We start from the raw sequence: 24,447 nt of genomic DNA, 5'->3' as shown, positions 1-24,447 counted from the left end.
ACAATATTGTTTATGAGTTTCAAACAACAGACGTGCAATTATTTATTACAAACAAATTCCGATTTCCTACTTCTCCACCTGGTACAGAAGAGGAGAACATGTTGTAAGGATATCTCCCATCTGTGCAGTTTAGAAAAGCTGGTGGTGGAGGGAGGATCCAGATGGCTTGGGTAGTGAAGCACCCTTTCTTAAAGTGGTGTTCCATCACCCACCCAACCTCCACAACATCCTAGTCTATCTCTATGCCATTCCCAATACCAACCTCTAGCCACAAAAATCATATCCCTTTGGAAGACACAGGTGCAAAACCTACCCAATCCACCCCCACCCCCCCACCCCCAGCATTTCTTATTAAGGTCCTGTCACAGGTTTATCCTACCCCATCAGGGGCCGGGCGACCTGTGAAAGCAGCCATGTCATTCACCAGTTCTGCTGCAATCATTGCACAGCTTTTTATATTGGTATGACTATCAACCAGCAGTACACCAGGATGAACAGCCACTGCCAAATTGTTGCCAAGAGCAAAGTAGACCATCCTGTGGCACGACATGCAGCTGAACATAACATACTTGACTTCAATGGCTGCTTCACTAACAGAGTCATCTGGATCTTTCCCTACTCCCCCCCCCTCCCCCCCCCCCACTACCAGCTTTTCTGAACTAAGCAGGTGGGAGTTATACTTACAACACATTCTTCACTCCTGTAATTATCCTGGCTTCAACATACGGTAACATACTGTCGCCACACGCTCCATCAAACAGTTTCCACCCCCTACGTCCTATCATCTCCTCCCCACTCTCGTCTCCCATCCTGTTAATTCACTGCCCTATGCCAATGCATCCACTTGTCTTTCCCCACTCCTCTCATTTTTTGTTCTTTTTTTCCCCACCTCAGTTCCCCACAACCTCTTGACACTGCACCTGATGGAGTCCAGTCCCTGCACACTTCACCAAACAGCATTTGTATCTCTCCCCATCCACACACTACTATCCCTTACCCTTCCCCACCCTCACTAGAATGCTGCTTGCGTCTCAAGTGATGTTGCATTCCGGCCTGAGATGCTGGAGTTGGCGGTCGTGTGTGTGTGTGTGTGTGTGTGTGTGTGTGTGTGTGTGTGTGTGTGTGTGTGTTTTGATCGTGGCTGTCTGCAACTTGAAGAGTCCTCTTTACGGTAAGTAACAATCTATCTTTTCTTACATTGCTGATGTTCCTACCTGGAGTTTACATTGTTTGAGATACATAAATTCTTCTTTAATGTACACAAGGAATGTCACAGAGTGAGGTAAGAACAAAAATGGTTGTTTTTACAATTCTCCAGTCATTATTTTCATGTCATTGCTTATGTCTGATATTACTACTCCAGTTTTGGTTTTCTTAAAGTCTTTTCACGTTACAACACATTTACTAAAATCAAGGATGTTATACAGTTTCACAACAGTTGGATATTACCTTAGAGAACTCTTTTTAAAATATAGTTGCTTCAAATTACAAGTTTTCAGTTTGAACTCTCTTCACATATTTCAGATCCCCCAGCAAGGTCCTCTGGCCCTTCCTTGATAAAAATTTGACATTTTCAGATAAAAATGAAATGAGCATATGGCACTGTTGGCCGGGAGGCCCCATCCGGGGAAGTTCAGCCGCAAAGTGCAAGTCTTATTTTGGTTGACGCCACAATGGGCGACTTGGGTGCCGGTGATGAGGATGAAATGATGATGAGGACAACGAAATACCCAGCCCACAAGGACAAAATCTCCAACCTGGCCAGGAATCGGACCCAGGCCCACTGCATGGGAGGCAAGCATGTTACCACTCAGCTAATCAGGCGGATGACATTTTCAGACAATTTCCTGTTTCTCTCTGTAATCAAATATACATTTTGAGACACCTGTGTCCTGTAACAAACTGCAATATTTAATATGACTGCTCTGCATAATAGTCCTCTCTCGTTCTGTTAACTAGCTATGCTAGTACCCACGGAAACACCAGAGATCTAAATGCTACTTTTTTTAAGCTGGTTTTCCTATAAGTACCAACAGACAAACATGTTAACTGAGATAGACTGTTCACATTACTGAGTAAATAGTCACCGTTTTGCCTCAACAGCCATCCACATCATCAACATACAACTACTTTAGCATTCAGGCTTTGTTGCGGTCTGGGCTCTTGAGCCAAGAATCCCACTCCCTCCAATGCTTAATTTTCCATAGTTACACACAATAGTGATCACAGAAGTACACACAGATCTTGCAGTTGTAGCAGGCTGTGGTACTGATGTGCCCCCAGCTCAGGAAGCTCAGGCCTGCAATGCCTGTATCTAAACGTTACTGGTCTGGGATATTTGAGTAGTTGGTATATGTAAAAGTTTCCTTTTATAATGATTAATACATTGTAGAAAGTAATTGAAAGTATGTTGTATGGAAACAGTGACTAAAATGGCAAACAGTGGGAAGTCCAGGCTGGAATATCAACAATTATGAAAAGGATAGATTGCGGCACAATGTAAAGATCCTTCTTCAGAGATGAAAGGAAAATACAAACATTCATTCAAGCAGACACCTCATGCCATATGAAAAATAACTCTAGCTGGTCTGGCCAGACTGCAATCAATCCTTTTCATACTTATTGGATTAACTGACAGTTGATTATGGTACCATTAATTTTAAACTGTTTATTGTGTCTTATTTGTGTACAAATTTACATAAAATACACTAATGCTGGCTTATAAAAATTATCAATATCAAGCAAATCAGTTATAAAAGGGGTTGTAAGTAATCCAATGTGCTTTAACTTGCTCATTTGCCTTATGATGAGATGTAAATAGGGATTTGTAGACTTCAGATGCCTTTGGATCCTGTGCCACACTATACGAACTTTTAGTTTTCTTGAAAACTGGATCTTCAATCTGCCCATTACCAGTTCTCTTGAGTGAAACTTTTTCTGAAGGTTTGGTACCTGCAGCAAAACAATTTACATAAACCACATAGATATGTATGGATGACAATGAATAATAATTTCAATACAGAGCACAAGTTGGATATTTCAAGTTTCAAATTAAGTAAGTAAACTATAGTGTTAACCCTTTGGCACTGTTACCGCTGAGGTTATAAGAGATGCAGTACAATACATGGTGCTTCTTGCAATACGGTGCAGAAGTAACCTGCATTGGTGGAGTACATACACTATCTGCACAAAAATTTACGATAATGACTTTATTGCTAGCGTATAAGCCACATCGGCACAGTAACTATGGTCGAAGCTTGAATTAAGAACTATAAACAACAGACATGCAATCGACCAGTCAGTTTTAAGTACTGGACATGTGGTTGTAATGTGTCAAATTTGTTGCGCCGTAAATTCCAAAGGAGCAACATCTCTCATTCAAATGATCAGAATGTTCTCCACAATGATTTGAAGAATTAAAAAAAATGAGCATAGTTTGTCCCAAATACATGACTCATAAACAAAAATGACACATGGGTGCCTGCCAGACTTTGATTAAAACGGAAAGCATAGAAGTTCTTGCATGAAAAGACTCAACAAGGGTGATGAGACTGTGTTATCACTACAAACCTGCCACAAAATGGCAAGGTGCAGATAGGTCTCTGATGGTTCGCCAAAACTGAAGAAAGTGTGAATGTGATGTGCAAGTTGAACACCCAAAACAAGAACTTTCCTGATAATTTTACATGGTTGTACATACATCTGCGCATTATACTCAACTGGGAGGGAGGGAGGAAGGGAGGGAGGGAGGGAGGGAGGGAGGGAGGGAGGGTGGGAAGGAATACACAAGACACCTGACATTAGAAACACCATCTTAACTTTTCTGTATTTTTTAATGAACCGGTCTCAAATCTCTTTCAACTGATGACACTGTAGACATGTAATGAAGTGACTGAAGTGGTCACAATGTGATGATAGCAGTACAACACCAACACATATCTCTGTCACACCACCTGATGCAACTGCGAGTGCTGGTTCCTCCATTGTGCAACAGTGGCATACGATATACAAAGAGGGGAAAGAAGAACCAAATTTAATGTTATCTGATGTGCTCTGAAAAAAACTGTTTTATGTAAATGAAGCAATGGTATGTCCATATCTCTCAGTGAAACTTTTTCCTTCTGAAAAAAAGCATAGTTTTTAGATTTGCCTATAGTCTCTGCCAAGCAGTCTTTCTTATTTGATTCTAAGCAAACTATTTAGTAAGAAAAATCGATGTTTTCGGACCCTATCACAGCTTGATAATTTTCTTTATGCTACTGCCCACGGATATATTTTGAAAAGTTCGCAGTGAAAAATGTAGTTGCTGGCCAGTTTTAAGCTTGGTGCAGATTAGGTTATGCATTGCTACATACAAAATGTAGCTAACATACTAAAATTGTTTATAATATTGGAAGGAGAGCCATATCTCTCTCCATTCCCATATAAATATGTGATACATATTGGTGGATGTCGTCCATGACAAGTGGTAAAGACGTGTGACATGTGAGGCTATTGCCACCTGCTATGTGGAGGGGCCTTGTGTTTCTCTTTTTCATATGCTGCCAATACAAGCTAAAGCACTCACTCACACTTGCATTTTCAAACTGCAAGATGTCTGCATCTGTGAAGAGTTCACCATCCACACCTAACTACCAATGGTGACTGATCTCACTTCAAACCCAGCACTGTTTCTTCTTAACACACCTCAAGCTAAGTCACATCTACCTCGTAAAACTGAACAGTTTTAGAAATATTAGCTTTATTAATTTTAACTATTATTTACATATGTACCACACTGAATAACTTACTAACAAACTTTTCATAGTGGCATTTTTAATTCAGTAGAATTAGTGCTCATGTTGAGAACTATGTTTGATATTTATAGTACTATGCAGGTGCACCCAGTACTTCTTTCAGGTTTTGGAGCTTTAAATAATGTTAAGCCACAATAACCTACTCTCCAGATAGGTCCATGATTGCTGCAACTTAGGCAAAAACATGATTTACGCTGTCTTGTTGCTTGTCATATAGCTCCAGTGGGGACACGAGTGTTGCATGGATAAGCATTGCACTGCATTGCGCTACCTTTATTGTAATGAGTCACATCACACATTATTGGTTGGTTGGTTTAAAAGGGGGGGGGGGGGGAGGGGCCAAACTGGGATGTCATCAGTCCCTTGTTCCCATTAGAACAATTACCCAAGGGAAAGAAGAAACCAAAGAAGAAGTATGAAACAATAACAGGAGAAAGGAAGAACCAGTTGACAGAAAGACAACAAACACTACAATGGACAAAACAGGACAAGAAAACCACAGAGAGATGCAAGAAACAGGGAGAAGAGATTAAAAACAAGAAAGCAGATTACCATGGCTGGCTGACCATCAGAATAAAAAAGGAGAACCCAGTCACTCTACAACACATTAAAACCTCCACCCTAAAAGCCCCATGGTGGATGACACAGAGGGACAAAGGACATGCGCTAAAACTCAGATCAAATGATAAAACCCACCCTCATGAATAAAATGTAAAACTAAATCTGCTGTTGAGGCATTGTCACCCAACACTGAAGGTAGGGTGCTGGGAAGGTTAAAAGTACCCCGCAGAGCGGCTAAAAGTGGGCAGTCCAGCAAGTGGTGGACAACTGTCATTTAGGAGCCACAGTGACACTGAGGAGGGTCCTCGCGATGGAGGAGGTAACCATGGGTGAGCGACGCATGGGCAATGCAGAGCCAACAAAGGACAACTGATTCCCTGTGAGAAGTCCACAGTGAAGACTTCCACACACTCGCAGTCTCCTTACACACACTCGCAGTCTCCTTAATGACACGCAGTTTGTTGTGCATACTGTTATGCCACTCCCTCTCCCAAAGCCGAAAAACCTTGCGGCATAAGACAGAATGCAGATCAGTTTCAGAGATGACCATCTCCAGGAGAAGTTTCCGCGTAGCCTCTATAGCCAGCCTATAAGCAAGTTCGTTGCCTGGGATTCCAACATGTCTCGTGGACCACACAGACACCACTCAACGACTGGACCATTCCAGGGCATAGAGGAACTCCTGGATGTTCCCTACCAAAGGATGGCGAGGGTAGCACCGGTCGACAGCTTGTAAGCTGCTCAGGGAGTCAGAACAGAGAAGAAATGACTCACCAGAACAGGAACGGATGTACTGATATGCACTAGATACGGCCACAAGCTCTACGGTGAATACACTGCAACCAGCGGGCAAGGAATGCTGTTCCATATGGCCTCTGTGGACATAGTCAAACACAATATTACCATCAGCCACCAAGCCATCGGTGGAAACAACTTCAGAGTCCTGGAACACATCAAGAATTGAGAGGAAGAGACAGCAGAGTGCCGCGGGGTTGACGGAGTCCTTATGGCCATGCAAAACGGCCAGATGAAGCTTCGGCCGAGGTGTACGCCATGGAGGTGTACGTGAATGGACCTCAAGGAGAGGTGGTAAGGGGAAGGACTCCAGTTCAGAGAGAAGAGATTGCACGGGAACCGCAACTGTGAGCCCTGACCTGGGCCACCGATGAGGAAGATGAACAGCCATGGGTGGGAAAACGAGACAGTAATTCAGACGCTCAGGAGAACTACGAATGTGAGCAACATAACTGGCGAGCAGCTGTGCACGTGGGATCCGCAATGGAGGGACTCTGGCCTCCATCAGAGCACTGGTCACTGGACTTATTCTAAAAGCTCCCGTCACTAGGCGAACGCCACAGTGGTACACTTGGTTGAAGAAACGCAATGCTTAGGGCACTGCTGAACCGTAAACATAGACTCCCATAGTTAACGCAGGATTGAACAAGGGCTCTGCAGAGCTGCAGCAGTGTAGAGCAATCTGCACCCCAGTTGGTATTGCTCAGGCAGCGGAAAGCATTGAGGTGCTGCCAGCACTCCGGCTTAAGCTGACGAAGGTGAAGTAGCCAAGTCAATCGGGCATCGAAAACCAGTCCCAAGAATAGATGAATCTCCACTACAGTGAGTGGATCGTCATTAAGATAAACTTCAGGTTCCAGATGAATGGTACGACGCCAACAGAAGTGCGCGACACATGACTTCGCGGCTAAAAACTAAAGCCGTGGGCTAGTGCCCATGACTGCGCCTTGTGAATGGCTCCCTGTAGGTGCCGCTCAGCAACACCAGTACTGGAGGAGCAATACGATTGCAGAAGTCATCTGCATACAAAGAAGGGGAGACCGACGGCCCTACATCTGCTGCTGGGCCATTGATGGCCACTAAAAATAAACACTCAATATAGAGCCCTGCGGAAAGCCATTCTCCTGAATACGGGGGAACTATGGGAAGCACCAACTTGGACATGGAAAGTACGGAGCGACAGGAAGTTTTGAATAAAAATTGGGAGCGGGCCCACGAGACCCCACTCATGCAAAGTGGCTAGGATATGATGTTGCCGGGTCGTGTTGTATGCTTTACGTAGGCCAAAAAAGACAGCAACCAGACTTTGGCGTCTGGAAAAGGCTGTTCGGGTGGCAGACTCAAGGGGCACAAGATTATCAGTGGTAGAGTGACCCTGGCAGAAACCACCCTAACATGGAGCCAGTAGGCCACATAACTCCAGGACCCAACCCAAGACGCACCATACATTCCAGCATCTTACAGAGAATGTTGGTGAGGCTGATGGTCCGATAGCTATCCACATCAAGCGGATATTTACCAGGTTTCATCAACGGAATGATGGTGCTTTCCCACCATTGTGATGGAAAGATGCCATCGCACCAGATCCGGTTGAAGACAATGAGCAGTAGTCAGACGAGAGATGTTTAATCATCTGACTGTGGATCCGATCCGGACCAGGAGCTGTGTCAGGGCAATGTGCAAGGGCGCTGAGGAGCTCCCATTCTGTAAATGGAGCATTATACGGTTCACTGTGGCATGCAGTGAACGAGAGGACTTTCATTTCCATCCTCCGTTTGAGGGTGCAAAAGGCTTTGGGGGTAGTTCTCCAATGCAGAGGCACGAGCATAGTGCTCGGCAAAGTGCTCGGCAAAGTGCTCGGCAAAGTGCTCGGCAAAGTGCTCGGCAAAGTGCTCGGCAAAGTGCTCGGCCAAGTGCTCGGCCAAGTGCTCGGCAAAGTGCTCGGCAAAGTGCTCGGCCAAGTGCTCGGCAAAGTGCTCGGCAAAGTGCTCGGCAAAGTGCTCGGCAAAGTGCTCGGCAAAGTGCTCGGCAAAGTGCTCGGCAAAGTGCTCGGCAAAGTGCTCGGCAAAGTGCTCGGCAAAGTGCTCGGCAAAGTGCTCGGCAAAGTGCTCGGCAAAGTGCTCGGCAAAGTGCTCGGCAAAGTGCTCGGCAATCGTGTTTGCCTCGGTGGAGAGCACGCCATTGATGTTAACGGCAGGGACACCAGTTGGGGGTCTGGTACCCAAAAAGACATCTGATCTTTGTCCAGACTTGGGAAGGTGACGCGTGGCATCCAATGGCGACACGTACCTCTCCCAACACTCCTGTTTCTGTCGTTTTATAAGCAGACGAACACGAGCACAGAGCCGCTTAAAGGCTATTAGGTGCTCTAGGAAAGGGTGCCGCTCAGGTTGCTGTAAAGCTCGCCAACACTAACTGCCTCAGTGACTTCCGGCCACCACCAAGGGACTGTCTTTGGCCGGAGGCATCCTAGGGAACAAGGGATCATGTTTTCCACCGCAGAAATTATCGTTGCAGTGACCTGCTCAATCACGACATTGAGGGCAACATGTGAGGGAGATTCAACTGTAACAGCAGAGGTGAAGGCTACCCAGTCTGCCTTGTTTAAAGCCCATCTGGGTAGGTGTCTGTGGGCATGATGCTGGGGGAGTGACAGGAAGATGGGGAAGGGGTTACTATAACACAGGTCGTCATGCGCTCCCCACTGGATGGATGAGAGAAGTCCTTGCCTCCAAATTAATAAATCAATTGCCGAATAACTACCATGAGCCACACTGAAATGTGTGGTGGCCCGAGTATTTAAGAGGCAGAGGTTGAGTTGGGACAGTAAATTTTCGACATCTCTGCCACGGCCAGTAAGCATGGTGCTACACTTTAAGGGGTTAATATGCTTTAAAATCACCCAAAACTATGAAAGGTTTAGGGAGTTGATCAACCAGTGGAGCCAATACATTCAGGGGTACCGCACCATCTGGAGGGAGATATATGTTGCAGACAGTTATTTCCTGCGTCGTCTGTATCCTGACAGCCCCTGCTTCAAGAGGCATTTGGAGGGGCACAGGTTCACTACATACCAAGTTCAGAACATACACGCAAATTTCACCTGACTCTCTATTATATTCGCTATGGTTCTTGTAATATCCCCTGTAGCTGCGAAGGGCAGAGGTCGGCATTGCCGGGAACCAGGTTTCCTGGAGGGCAACGCAGAAAGCAGGTGTAAAGCTTAACAGTTGCCATAGCTCAGCCAGATGGTGGAAAAAACCGCCGCAATTCCACTGGAGGATGACATGATCGTGAGACTGGGAAGGCATGAAACACTCAATGAGGCAGTCTATGCCTCAGGGTCACCTGCTGCAACCGACTTATTTCCTGAACAGGCTATATCCATTGTGTCTGAGGATCTGGGGAGATGTAGGTCCTCAGTGGACGCCAGAATCTTCACCTCATCCTCAGACACAGAGCTTGTAGGCAGTCGTGGTGTGGCTGCCACCACAATGCTCTTGGTCTTGGGGGTCTTCTTTCTGGATTTCTCTTGCTGATCCTTGGGTTTCTCTGGCTGGGAGGGCTTCACTGATTCAGTCTCCGGGATTGAGGATGATCGTGAAGCCCTACGAACAGCTGCTTTTGGGCACTTCAACCACTGGCGGGTGTCACCTTCCCCAATAGCAGATACCTGGGAAGGGAGTGACCCAAGGGACCCCTTCTTAGTGTGAGGAGCCAAGGAAGACTTACGCTTCTCCGGCTGAGAAGTGGGGGCTGGTGTCCCTGATGGTTCAGGGGACAGTGTTCCCGAGGTAGGTGGTGCAGGAGCAACAGGGAGGGAAATGCCCCCCCACCATCAAGGGGGCAGGTGTAGTCTTCCGGCTCTGAGAGACAACTGGAACTCGTGGAACTAATGATGCTACAACTGTCCTGGTAGCGGTGGTATATGAGGTGGTCATAGCCACAGGATGCAGGCACTCAAATTTCCTCTTGGCCTCAGTGTAGGTCAGTCGGTCCAGGATCTTGTATGAGGGCTATTCAGAAAGTAGGGAACGTTTCCATCTGACGCCGCTAGGCACGCGCTGACCATGTATATTTTGGAATGTGTGTGCTCGGCAGCTCAGTCCACATCCATCCATGACAGCGGTAATGTCTCTGCGTGTCTGGTTTTTTCGATATTCGAATCTGAAATGTGTGCTGCAATCGAAAATCCCGCCAGTTGTGAGGTGCGGTATGTGATACGGTTTTTGTTGGCAAAAAACCTAAAACCTATAGAAATTTATCGTGAATTGTGTGAAGTGTACGGAAACAATGTAATGGGTGTATGTTCCATCAGGAAATGGTGCATTCAGTTTAAAAATGGCCGAACCAATGTTCATGATGAAGAGGAGAGTGGACGACAGAGCATTGTGACTGACTACCTTGTCACTAAAGTGGATGAAACGATTCGTGAAAACCGTCGCTTCACAATAACGGAGCTTTCGCTTTCTTTTCCACAAGTTTCAGTGATTTTCTTGTTTGAAATTGCCACTCAAGAGCTAGGCTACCACAAATTTTGTGCACAATGGGTGCCCAAAATGCTTACAGAGCATCATAAAGAACAGCAAATGGGGGCAACTTGGACAGTTCTGAAGGCCTACCACAAACATGGTAATACATTACTGGATCAAACCATAACCGGTGACAAGACTTGGGTGAAACACGTGAATTGCGAGACAGAATTACAGTCCATGGAGTGGGGGCACACAAGGTCCCCCCAAAAACTAAGAAAATGTCTGCAAACCTTGTCAGCAAGGAAGTTGATGCCAACAGTGTTTTAGGCTAGGTAAGGTGAGATTCTTATAGATTTTCTTGAACTGGGGGAGGGATAAATGGTTTGGCATCACAGTGGTAGACCATCACCTTGACCTTCTCAGGTAATGTGTCAGCCTCGAAGGCCAAGATGAAGGCTCCAGTGGCAACCTTCCATGGACGCGCTGGACGAAATGAACTCCTTGTCGCTCTAAGTTGGTGTGCTGCTCATCACCAGACTTAAAAAGAAGGTGCCTGTGGAATATAATACCCTGGACCATATTTAAGCTCTTATGAGGTGTGATAGTAACGGAAACATCCCCAGCTTGTCACAAGTGAGTAATGCCTGTGACTGTGCAGAGAATGCATTTTTATCAAGACTGACCCTGACTGCATTTTGGACAAGCTTTCCACTTCCACAAACTTGTCATCTAACTGCTCTACAAAAAACTGAAGCTTCATTGAGACAAAGAAGTCCCCATCAGCTCTCGTACATACGAGGTACCGGAGCGAATAAGGTTCGCTGCCATCCTTAGCCTGGCGTTCCTCCCATGGTGTGGCCACGGAGGGGAACGATTTAGGATCACACTTCCTTGCATTGTACTGAGACTTGGAATGCTTAGAGACTGCTGGCATTTGATCAGCAGCAAATGATGACGTGGTACACTTCATTGCGCATCATCTGCCCTGATGCCACCCACTCTGACCAGGGGCCTTCCCCACGAGCAACACCCAGCCGCAGCACAGGCCACCTGGCAGGATGGCCATTGCCAGGATTCCCGATGCCCCAGGGTGACGGGCAACTACTCCTTGGCATACGTAGGGAGTTAACGGCACAGGCATCAGCAGAGCGATCCCTGTGTGGTCAGGCGGCTACAACCAACAGGGTACATGGCGGCCCCAACACAACAGACTGGCTACCGTGCTGGATATCAGGTGCAAAGAAGTCTGTAGTCATTGTTGGCACAGAAAACGACATTGCATAGTGGGTGGAGGAAAACGCACCCAGGAAGGCATCTTCGCTCAAGAGATGGAGGATGAGCGGGACTGCAATGCCACGACAAGAAAGTGGGCTAAAGATATCAATGCAAGATGAACACAATGCACCATGTAAGGCGCACTTCCCAAATAGGCTCACTCTTCCGGAAAATTTTGAAAAATGGAGGTCAAACCCTACAGGGGACCACCACATAAAGGCCGAAAGGTGTGAGACTCCTTTTAGTTGCCTCCTACGACAGGCAGGAATACCTTGGGCCAATTATAACCCCCGGGTCCGCTGGGGGGGATAGTAATAGACAAAGAAGGAAAGCAGAAAGGCGGAAGGAGTGCATAGAGGGTCTATACAAAGGCGATGTACTTGAGGGCAATGTTAGAGAAATGGAAGAGGACAGAGATGAAGATGAAATGGGAGATATAATACTGCATGAAAACTTTGACAGAGCACTGAAAGACTTAAATCAAATCAAGGCTCTGGGAGCAGACAACATTCCGTTAGAACTACTGATAGCCTTAGGAGAGCCAGCTGTGACAAAACTCTTCCATATGGTGAGTAAGACATATGAGACACATGAAATACCCTCAGACTTCAAGAAGAATATAGTAATTCCCATTCCAAATAGAGAAGGTGCTGACAGATCTGAAAATTACTAAACTACAAGTTTAGCAAGTCATGGTTGCAAAATACACACACACATTCTTTCCAGAAGAATGGAAAAACTGGTAGAAGCCAACCTCAGGGAAGATCTGTTTGATTCCGGAGTAGTGCAGGGACATGCAAGGCAATACTGACCCTACAACTCATAGAAGACAGGTTAAGGAGAGGCAAACCTACATTTATAGAATTTGTAGACTTAAAGTAAGGTTGACTGGAACACACTCTCTCAAATTCTATAGGTGGCAGGGGTAAAATATGGGGAGCGAAAGGCTATTTACAATTTGTACAGAAACCAGATGGCAGTTATAAGAGTTGAGGGGCATGAAAGGGAAGCAGTGATTGAGAAGGGAGTGAGACAGGGTTGTAGCCTATCTCCAATGTTATTGAATCTGTATATGGAGCACACAACAAAGGAACCAAAAGAAAAATTTGGAACAGGAATTAAAGACCAAGGAGAAGAAATAAAAACTGAGTTTGCCGATGACACTGAAACTCTGTCAGGGACAGCAAAGGACTTGGCAGAACAGTTGAACGGAATGTACAGTGTCTTGAAAGAAGGATATAAAATTAGCATCACCAAAAGCAAAACAAGGATAATGGAATGTCAGGTGATGCTGAGGGAAATGACACACTTATAGTACTAGATGAGTTTTGATATTTGGGCAGTAAAGTAACTCATGATGGTCAAAGTAGAGGTTACAAAATGTAGACTGGCAATAACAATAAAAGCGTTTCTGAAGAAGAGAGATTTGTTAACACTGAGTATAGATTTCAGTGTAGGGAAGTCTTTCCTGAAAGTATTTACACTGATTGTAGCCATGTATGGAAGTAAAAAATGGACAATATACAGTTTAGACAAGAAGAGAACAGAAGCTTTCGAAATGTAATGCTACAGAAGAATGCTGAAGATTAGATGGTAGATCATGTAACTTATGAGGAAGTACTGAATAGAACTGGTGAGAAAAGGAATTTGTCACACAAGCTGACTAGAAGTAGGGATCAGTTGGTAGGCCACGTTCTGAGACATCAAGAGATCACTAATTCAGTACTGGGGATAAAAATTGTAGGGGGATAACAAGAGATGAATACATAAGCCAATTCAGGAAGATATAGATTGCAGTAATTCCTTGTCAAATTGAGACTAAAGTAGAAACTGAAAACACTCAATGTCAACTATCAACTGAAGAATTTTAAGCTGAATTTTGGCAAGAAGTAAGTTAGAAAATTTCCTCTGAAATAAATTTTAGTCACTGCCCTCATATTCCAGGCACCTAAAAATTTGTAAAATAAAATCTTATGATGCAAAGATGGTTGCTGATCACAAGCAATGTAGATATATTATGATGTTATGAATAATATATGGATCTAAGATATTGTTTTAATACACAAAAAATTAACAAACCAACCATTCTGTTTATTCAAGATCTTCAGTGACCCAGCATCTAATTTACAATTTTCAACTGGTTTTTCTTGTTTTTCTTCAGCATTTTTCTCATTTGAAGTGCTAGATGTAGCTGTTTCTGGCATCTTCTTTGCCTCTACATGAGCTTTCTTTCCAGCTTTCACTTTTGCATGTCTCTTCTCCAGCCTTTCTTTCATTAGGGGCATATCTTCCTCGGCTGGATTAAGGACAACAACATCAGCATCACTAAACTGCTTCTGACACTGTAAAAAAAAGAACAAGTTGTCAACAGAAAATAAAAAATGGGCAAAAAATGGCCACCTATGACTCCAATCACACAGAATTTCATAAAATTTCATACTGGGCTGTGCAAACATGGTTTTAATGTTCAAATCAGAGCAAAATGTCCAGACTTTCATACACATTATAATAAATAAAAAAAGAAGAGAATTGGAAAATTTATCCCAGACACTTAAATAGGTCGGTTTCCAGACTGTGCGTGCCCTATAATAAGAATTGTGTGTTAGCTGCTACAAAAAACAGAAAGCCAATGCAGCATCATGAAAGTATTTAAGTCATCTTTCTGATTTCTCTTAGCCATGGCTATCCTAAAATATGAGTGTCCAACAACAGGAAATATTCTAGCAATATTACCACTGTAATTAATAGCACTTACTGTCAAACAACTCAGTTTTCATCAACAGTTTGTAGACATGAGACAAAACAGTATGTACACTGGTTTAAAACCTAAAAGCATAATACTGCCACTGGTTCTCAATGACTAACTGAACATGTCAATAGTGAACAGGTAAATGGCATCCATAATGATGTCAAGCTATCAAACTGACTGACTGACTAATTAACTGGAGATTGTCACTGATGTCCAACGAGATACACCAGCATCCATGTTTTCATTCATTTCATTAATAATGTTTCATAAAACTTTCAGGGATTTGGAATGAGTCAAAGCAAAAGTTAAAAAAAAAAAAAATTAGCATCTGTTGTAATGAAGGAAGAAAGGAATGATGCAATGTCTCATTGATGACAAGGTCATCAGAGATAAAGCTCAAACTTGGAATAAACAAGGCTGTATAAGGTAAGTTGTTGGGATTGTTCTTTTGAAACTAACATTATCATTTGCCTTAAATGACTTCGGCATACTACAGAAAATCTAATCTAGATGGAGGGGGGGGATTTGAAACCATCATCTACGAAATGAGAATTCAAAATATTAAGCTCTGAGCCACTTCACAAAGTCAGCTGTTGAAAACTGCATCAGTAATTAACAACGGTTAAACTGCTACAAATTACCTGTGTTGACAGACGCTCATTTTACAGGGTGTATATGCAGACAAGGAAAAAAATTCCTCAGATTTTTCCCGGTTAAAAAATACATTTTTTCCATGCTAAGTGACAGCATACATTCCCTCGGAACTGCAAAAGTTATCAATCCTTTGAATGGCTATGGTTTTATACACCGGCGTAGAATTTTTCGGCACTTCAGAAAACGAAACTCAGGGGGAAAGAAACACTTTAATGTGCAGCAGCATGTACGCTGCATATTTTCGTATTATGGAAGTATGAAAGCGAATTCCACCAAACACCCAAGCTATTTTCCGAAGCATTGAAATCGAGATTGCGATGTGCTTTTGTAAGACAGTCACAGCTCATGTCACGTGATGTCGCCAGCCAATGACAGCGGATATTCAAATTATAGGACATGTGATGTAGTCAGCCAACAGCAACATCACTGTTAAGTAGTGCGAACACACAAATAGGAAAAATTAGTGGTTCAAATTATTATACATAGTGTTGCTACATGTAAAACAAAGCTTTCACATATAATATTGGCCTCGAAGGTTTGTGGGGACGTAGAACCACCAGCTCACACCCAAATAATATCGCTACCCTACCGCAGTGAGAACAGCTGTATCTTTGCCAGATCAGTTCTCTGTAGTATACACTCTATGCTACACGCACTGTGTATACACTGCATCATAGTAAGTGACGGGAGTGCGAGTGATTATTTATCGTCGTAATTACCATATCCACTCTCCTACCTATGGAGTAATAAGTTGCAAGACAAGCTATGCTTTCACATATAACGATGATCTTTTTGTGCGTGTTACACTTTAAGATAGATCACATATACGTGCCAATAAAATGTTTAATAACAACATAAATGTCTGATCTTCTGGGCTCTTCTTCTAAACAGCTCGTCCTCAGAGTTGATTTTTAAATGAGAGTCAAACAATCTGTGATTTAAGAAAATCATCATACATTGTGGCACATAATTCATCTTGCATAAAAGGAAATTTACTTTGAAAGTAATTCAAACCACCATTCGCAATATTTCCTGTGACCTGTTAGAAATAGATTTGTTTCAGCAGTTGCCAAAGAGCGTCAGATAACAGGTGTCATCGCGCTTGCACAGCTATGACGACGTAGGAAGCCCACGTGTTTGTACATGTAAAACATTAATTAAAAGATCTTACATTATGTCATAAAAGAAACAAGACATCAGAGAATACTCCAAGAGCATCGGAAATTCATGAACCATACTAAAATGCATAATTCGGCTTATAGCGCATATTCGCATGTACATATTACCAATGAAGTACGCCCTGACCTGATATTAAGCTTTTAAGAGTGGTTTTCGGGATGTAAATTTTCTTGAAGTACCAGTACTGTATTATCTCATGTTTGGTTATTTATTATGGCATAATCCCATATGTGCTAGAAGATGAAAACATGCACGTGAAATGCAGCGAACAGTTGAAGCCAGCCAATAGCGTGGAATTAAACACTTCGTTTCAAATAAATTGACTGTCTCAGCGGAAAAGATTGATAAAAGCCAAATTTCTTTAGCAAACCGACAAAAATAACTTCACTGTTCTACAAGGCGATTAATGCTCGGCTGTCAGAAAGGTGGAAATAAAATAAGATCTGAAACTAACAACATTTTAGCCCTCCGTAATTATGTAAATGTACTTTAATTCACGTAACAGCTCCCGGTCACAGATCTGTTTCGTTTTCATTTGACGCGAGAGCAGTAAAGGAAGAGGAAACAGCAAAATCACTAAACGTAAACACAGGTCACGTGGAGGCTACCCACCTCCCCACTGTAACTCAGACTGCTCTGCGCATCTGCCCCAGATCTACGATATCAGACTGGTCATATCATCATCATCATCATCATCATTATCATCATCGTCATCATCATAAGTTGTCGTACTCATTTCTGAGCGTTGTAACCCCATGATACAAGCGTTTCCATCCCATACGGTTGCCAGCTTCTCTTAGTGCCTGCTGAAGAGGTGGACCGGAGATGATCTTCATTTTATCTATCCATCTGCTCGCTGCTCTTCCTCTTGGTCTCCTGCCCTTGATCTTTCCTTGCAAAATTATTCTCTCTAGATTTTCTCCATCTCTGGACAATTTTTTCAGTGACTTGAAAAGAAAGTCATCTGGAAATGTCGAGTTGTTCAATAATGGACACATTTGTTGTTCTTTCGGTCCATTTTATGCGTAGCATCCTACGCCAGCACCAAAGCTTAAACGCATCCGACCTGATGTAAAAATGAACATGAACTATATGTCCAGAGCATTTTACTGCATCAGATTCAAAATTGGATCAATAACAGAGACAGGAGTCTCAATACAACCAATAAGCAAGTGATCTGAGAACAATTCCTGTAGTAAATAAGACCTGTGTACTGTTTGGTACCATGTCTTGACACTACAGATGTAACCTCAACTTACGGAGAGTGTATGCCTTAGGAATACGTGAATTATAATGGCTATATTTTTCACATTAAGACAGTAAACAAGAATAAGAAACAATTTTTGCCTGCTATGTAAGCATTTCCATATGCCGCCTTAACCACAATTACATTTTGCATCTGTTTATAATCAGTTGTAAATGAGTGTCATTTCATTTACAAGCTGAACTACATCTTCAACAATGCTGTTTCTTCCTTAAAAAATTAATTAAAAATTGAAAAAGAAAAGAAAAAATTGCTCTCAGGATGGATACTGTCACGAACAGTATTGTTCTGCTCAGATTTAAGAATTACTTCCCTTCTGTTACATGGGGGGGAGGGGGAGAGGCGGAGAGGCGGAGAGGGGGAGAGGGGGAGAGGGGGAGAGGGGGAGATATTAGTGCAATGTTATCAAGATACTTTGTTGGCACTTGAACACAATATACATAGACTACATATTTTTTGTACGTCAAGTTTTGAATGTGTTTTATTTGACTTCTCCTGCAATTATAACACAACTTACATTTAGCACAATGATTTGAAAGAAAAAGTATATGTCCTCCACATTTCTCATCATGCAACCAGTGAAACTGTTCCAGTGAGGATTATATGCAGTTAAGAATCCTAAACTTCAATCTTCTCTTATAAACTAACTGTATAAATCAGGATTTGTATGCCTGTTCAGACATTTCAATAACACTTCTGAACACAATAGTTGGAGTTCTGAGACCAGTTGAAGAATCAGACACATTGGCAGTTACATAGCTTTTATGGAGAATAAATTAAGTCTTCCTTCTCCTGTAACTCATTGTTAGATGTGTCTCCTTACATCACAGCCACGCAAAGTTCTGGATGCTTTTATGTGTTAAGTAGACAAAAAAATGCACTACTGAACACTGGTAGAAAGATCTTTCTGAGACGAAGAAAGATACTCTTCAGCCTCAATGGTACTCCCTTCCCCATCCACAGAGGAATCAGGAATGTCAATGATTTTCACTTCTCCAGTGTTCAACAGCTGAGGTTCATCTTCCTTTTCTAACACAAGTGTTCAATAAAATCATCTGTGTAATTCTCACAATTTGAAGAGTCGGGAGATTTCATAAGCAAGTTAATAGTGCTTGTTCAGAACAAGCACTTTATTGTTCTTTCTGCTGGATACCAATTGTAGCCATCTTTTTGATGGTACACAGAAAATAAATTATCTAGGGCATCTTGATTCCATCTGCTATATTCAGTAAAATTTTAACTCCAACAGTTTATTCCTCTAAAAAAAATTGAATTTTATGTATGACACTTATAACTTCTTTTAACCTTTCTAATGCTTCCATTACTTCTGAACACTGTTTTGATAATGCACAACTATTTGGGCCAGAGAAAACTGCTGTACTGCCATTGCTTAAGTCCAACAAATTGTTATTAAATTTATAAAACTAGTTGTGTTCTTTACTATTTTTTTAGTCATCAGTCTTGTGACTGGTATGATGTGGCCCTCCACAAATTCCTCTCCTGTGCCAACCTCTTCACCTTCTAATTAAAACTCTTTTTCTTTTTATTGTTTTGTGATGTTTTGAATCGTGATGAAAGTCTTTGTGTGTTGAATGCAGCTTGCCGCTAACTTGGTGTAATGTTTGTCTGTACAGAAGTGTATCTGTCGTCTTTATCGTTCCTTCACTCTCACACTTGAATCAGTACAGTAAAGTCAGGGCTTCGTGTATTATGATTGGCTGATCCGTAAAAGGACAGACAAACAATTATACTACTGGAGGATTGTAAGTAATTTCTAGAATTACATTCACTCTCTCTCTCTCTATAATTTATCTGTGCACAATGAAAATATATTACTTGAGATCAGCCTCGTCGAATCTCTGGTAGAGCCCCTCGTCTTAATATTCAGCGGCAGTTTTGCTAGAAAAGATCTTTACGTTTGTTATTATTATTAAGCGCTGCATTCAGTTGGGAAAATCGATCGTTTGAACAATCCGTTCAATTTACGACAGATCTAATATTTCAGATGTGGACGAAGCCTTTTTGGACGATTTGTAAAACTCATAGATTGCAGGTTCTCTTCGTCACAGCTGAAACTTCCCAATTAATTACAGGCCCAGACAATCATCAATGATTCATACAGAGAACTCATTCTTCATTCACTCTGTAATAAAATGTTCACAAACCTGATTTCAGATGAACGGTTTATATTAAATCCTTTGTTGTACAGATTCCGTTTTCTGGTATTTTAAATCTCAAGAGATTTATTTTCACAGATTTATTATTTCTTTATCTCTCCCACTAGCGGCACAAATTTCCCTTGTTCGCCTTAATGCGAAGAAGAGTACCCAAAAACTTCTTTAACAATCCGATTTTGGAAAAAGTTCCGTTCTCTCTCTCTCTCTATCCCAACTATAATAACCATGGAGCATACATATCTCTACCTCTGTTGTTCCAGAGAATAAACGTACTAGAAAACTACCTTGGCGTCGACGAGCTGTCGGCGCATATCTTACTAGAAAATCTGATTAGATACTTTTTAAACGTAAATAAATATGGATGATTTGATTAATCATTATTAATTAGTGCGTGGTAGAGGGTAATTTTCCGTGGGGATATTACAACCTCACAGTAACACTTGCAACCTACATCATCAATTATTTGCTGGATGTCTTCCTCTACACTTTTTGCTCTCTACAGCTCCTTGTAGTACCATGGAAGTCACTCCCTGATGGCTTAACAGATGTCCTATCATCCTGTCCCTTCTCCTTGTCAGTGTTTTCCATACATTCCTTTCCTCTCTGCTTCGGTGCAGAACCTCCTCATTCCTAATCTTATTAGTTTTCCTAATCTTCAACACTTGTCTGTAGCACCACACCTCAAATGCTTCGAGTCTCTTTTGTTCCGTTTTTCCCACAATCCATAGTTCACTACTATACAATACTGTGCTCCATACATACACTATCAGAAATTTCTACCTCAAATTAAGGCCTGTGTTTGGTACTAGCACTCTTCTCTTTGCCAGGAATGCCCTTTCTGCCAGTGCTAGTCTGCTTTTGATGTCCTCCTTGCTCCATCGTCATTGGTTATTTTGCTGCCTAGGTAGTAAAATCCTTAACTTCATCTACTTCATGACCATCAATCCTGGTGTTAAGTTTCTCACTGTTCTATTTTCTGCTACTTTTCATTACTTTGGTCTTTCTTCGACTTACTCTCAGTCCATATTCTGTACTCATTAGACTGTCCAGTCCATTCAACAGACCATGTAATTCTTCTTCACTTTCACTCAGGATAGCAATATCATCAGCGACCTGTATCACTGATCCCCTTTCACCGAGTATTTTAATCCCACTCCTGAATGTTTCTTTTATTTGCATCATTGCTTCTTCGATGTACAAACTGAACAGTATGGGCGAAAGACTACATCCCTGTCTTACCCCCTTTTTAAACTGTGCACTTCGTTCTTGGTCGTCCACTTTTATTATTCCCTCTTGATTCTTGTACATATTGTGTATTATCCATCTCTCCCTATAGCTTACCCCTATTTTTCTCAGAATTATGACCATCTTGCGCCATTTTACACTGTTGATCGCTTTTTCCAGGTCGACAAATCCTACAAACATGTCTTGATTTTTCTTTAGTCTTGCTTCCATTATTAAACATAAAGTCAAATTGCCTCTCTCGTGCCTATACCTTTTCTAAAGCCAAATTGATTGTCATCTGACATATCCTCAATTTTCTTTCCCATTCTTCTATACCATCTGATTTCAGACGGTTTTGTCGTTATTTTTATTGTAACTTTCATATATATTGTTAGATTCAATTATTGTTATGGAAGTGGTCGGGTAAATGTGTAACGAATAAAATATCCCCGAACCAGAAAGTGTATGTGTAGGTATATTTATCTGAGGCAGTTAAATAAAGTGTCCGAAGTCACCCCATGGATTTGGGTGATTTCGGACACGTGTTTTTTTAAATCTCTATCCGAAGTTACAGTATATAGAGGGTGAATTCCGACAGTTACTGCCTTTTTTAAAAATTCTATATGATTTTTATTTGATTTTGGTGACATTTTACACATTGATCATGTTGCTAGGTGGGAGATTTTCCAGCTTTTTTTGATATTAGAGAAAAACATCTTAACAGTCTCTTTGTTCACTTCTGCATGAGCTCGTTTAATATTTTCACTTAAGCGAACAGAAAGATCTTCTGACTGTCATTTGAGGAATAAATGCACCCATTCTTCGCCTGGCAAATTATTACGAAATTTCTTATCTTTTCAGCCAGATTTATCAACGTAGCCTTTAACTAAATATCTAATATCCAATTTAGTGAAGGGAAATCCCCAATGTGTAGCCCACAAGATACCTTGCTTCAACATTTCTTCTTCTTCTTTATTCAGCACTGGCTGTCCTCCAATTTTTTTCAGATGTGCTTCCTGCACTTTCTTTTGTAGGGTTGATTTAGGTATACCATACAAATCACACGCTTTTCTGTACGATAATTTACCACTCTGAATATCACGAACAGCTTTATCTAAAAGTTCCAGGTCATAATTACACTGTAATGTAGCACCTCTCCTGCTCTTATACGTTCTTGGCATTGTCCAAAATCACTCCACACAGTACAGTTTTACAAAAACTGTCGTTATTTTATAACCTTGCACGAGAAACTCGACAAACTTGTACAGAAATTGTCTCAATGCTGTTAGCTACTGAGCGCATCAACAATTATGGTTACAATAACTTCCCACTCTATCTCTATCTTCAGCTTGTGACATCGGCATTTATACCTCAAATATCGTTGTCGGTGTTGGTTTGCTGTCTATGCTGATGAAAAGAACCCTATCACTGAACTGTTCAGAGTAACACTCTCTCTGCCCTACTGTCCTATTCGTAACTAATCCTACTCCCCTCCCATAATACCATTTTCTGCTGCTGTTGATAATACCCTATACTCATCTGACCAGAAATCCTTGCCTTCTTTCCATTTCACTTCACTGGCCCCTACTATATCTCAATTGAGCCTCTTCATTTCCCCTTTTCAGATTTTCTAGCTTACCTACCATGTTCGAGCTTCTGACAGTCTGCACCCCTACTTGTAGAAAGTTATCCTTTCACTCGCTATTCAATCTTTTTCTCATGGTCATCTCCTCTTGGCAGTCCCCTCTCAGAAATCTGAATGGGGTACTATTCTGGAATCTTTTGTCAGTGGAGGGTTCATCATGACACTTTTTCAATTACAGGCCACATGTCCTGTGGATGCACATTATTTGTCTTTAATGCAGTGGTTTCCATTGCATTCTGCATCCTCATCCCGTTGATCATTGCTGATTCTTCCGACTTTAGGGGCAGTTTGCCACCCCAAGGACAAAAGAGTGCCCCAACTCCTCCGCTCTATTTGACAAGGGTGTTCGCAAAATAAGGGCGACTTCTTTTGCTGCAAGTCTTTGGGCGCCAATGCTGATTATTAATAAAAATTTAAGCGGTGTTGGGTTTCAAACCCAGGACCTAGGATGTTTTGATTATTAATCAAAGACACTGCACCCAGATCACTAACACTCTGTAACTCATTAGTTGTTGTACAAGTTCTATCAGCTGCAGCAACAGAGTGGTTGCAGACCTAAACTGCCATCTTCACATTCAATTTATGGAATGAATCTGGGATTAATAAATCCCTGGTCACAAACTAGTAATTTTGGCTCCATTTTAGCATACTGCAATAAAATAATTAGTTCTTATAAAAGTCCCAAAAAATCCACATCTTCCTCCTAAATTAGACAAAAAATATGAACCATTTTCCAGTACTGTAGATATCTCGAATTGTAAAAACACGTGCATAATTTGCAGTAAATGGTTTCCTTTCGTTATCATCCAAATCCTATACACCTTCTACAAAATCCAGATCGTTTGAGTATTTCACATGCCACATTATTAACATCTCACACGTCACAGGTTTGTGCCACAGATTTTTTGGCAAGATGATTAAAAATGTTTTTGTTGAAGACTGGCAGAAATTTCGTGACCCCAATCAATCATCTAAATTGTTGACAGCTTTTTAATACAATTCACAGATTTTGTAAAAATTTATGTGCTTACTGAAGGTGCATAAAATAACATTATAAATAGATTTTTTTCTCAACAGAGCACCAACGACAATTTTTACTCTTTACTATTTCAGTTAGTGCCTTTGAATAATCAGCAAGGTAACAGAAACTGCCAAACATATGTTCCACAGGCATACTACACAATGTTCTGTTGATTATGACTCATTTGTCACTGAATTCTGAAGATTCTAAGAAGACTGTAGCTCTTGGTTTCAATGAAACAAGTCTACATAAGCAATAGGTTTTGAGTGGAGGGAGGAAAGGCTTTTTCGTGCTCGTAATTGTAGGATCCTATGCCAAAGTGACCAACAAGAAATTGCATGTTTGGCGACATTCATGCTCTCAAGTTTTTTAAAAAATGTGTAGTCTTTTGAGATAGTAAGGGAAATAAATGACATTCGACAGACTCCTAATATATGTTCAATGTTCTTTATTGTCTTTTAAAGCTAAACACACATTCCAGGCCTGGAAAAATTAGGGTCATTATAGGGAAGTGAGATAAAAACTGAACAACTTTACTGTCTCATTGCAGACATTATCTGTACAGCAGTCTTGTTTCATTCATCTTAGCAAAATGTTGTGTGCTGTTAAGAGATAATGCCCTGTACAATTTA

The 24,447-nt window shown here is 41.8% G+C and overlaps 1 protein-coding gene across 1 annotated transcript in view; it reads right to left on the bottom strand.

Annotated features, from left to right (window-relative positions):
* Window positions 1-2,653: 2,653 nt before the first annotated feature.
* Window positions 2,654-24,447, bottom strand: part of LOC126253125 (replication termination factor 2) — a 52,139-nt gene continuing 30,345 nt past the window's right edge. The window contains exons 4-5 of the mRNA XM_049954254.1: window positions 13,986-14,244; window positions 2,654-2,952 (exon numbers count right to left, since the gene is read on the bottom strand). Coding sequence (XP_049810211.1) covers window positions 2,747-2,952; window positions 13,986-14,244 — 465 coding nt within the window. The 3' untranslated portion in view covers window positions 2,654-2,746. The remainder of the gene's footprint in view (window positions 2,953-13,985; window positions 14,245-24,447) is intronic.

Source organism: Schistocerca nitens, chromosome 4 (genome assembly GCF_023898315.1).
Source record: "Schistocerca nitens isolate TAMUIC-IGC-003100 chromosome 4, iqSchNite1.1, whole genome shotgun sequence".
NCBI classification, from domain to species: domain Eukaryota; kingdom Metazoa; phylum Arthropoda; class Insecta; order Orthoptera; family Acrididae; genus Schistocerca; species Schistocerca nitens.
This window is presented reverse-complemented; position numbering and strand designations above follow the sequence as displayed.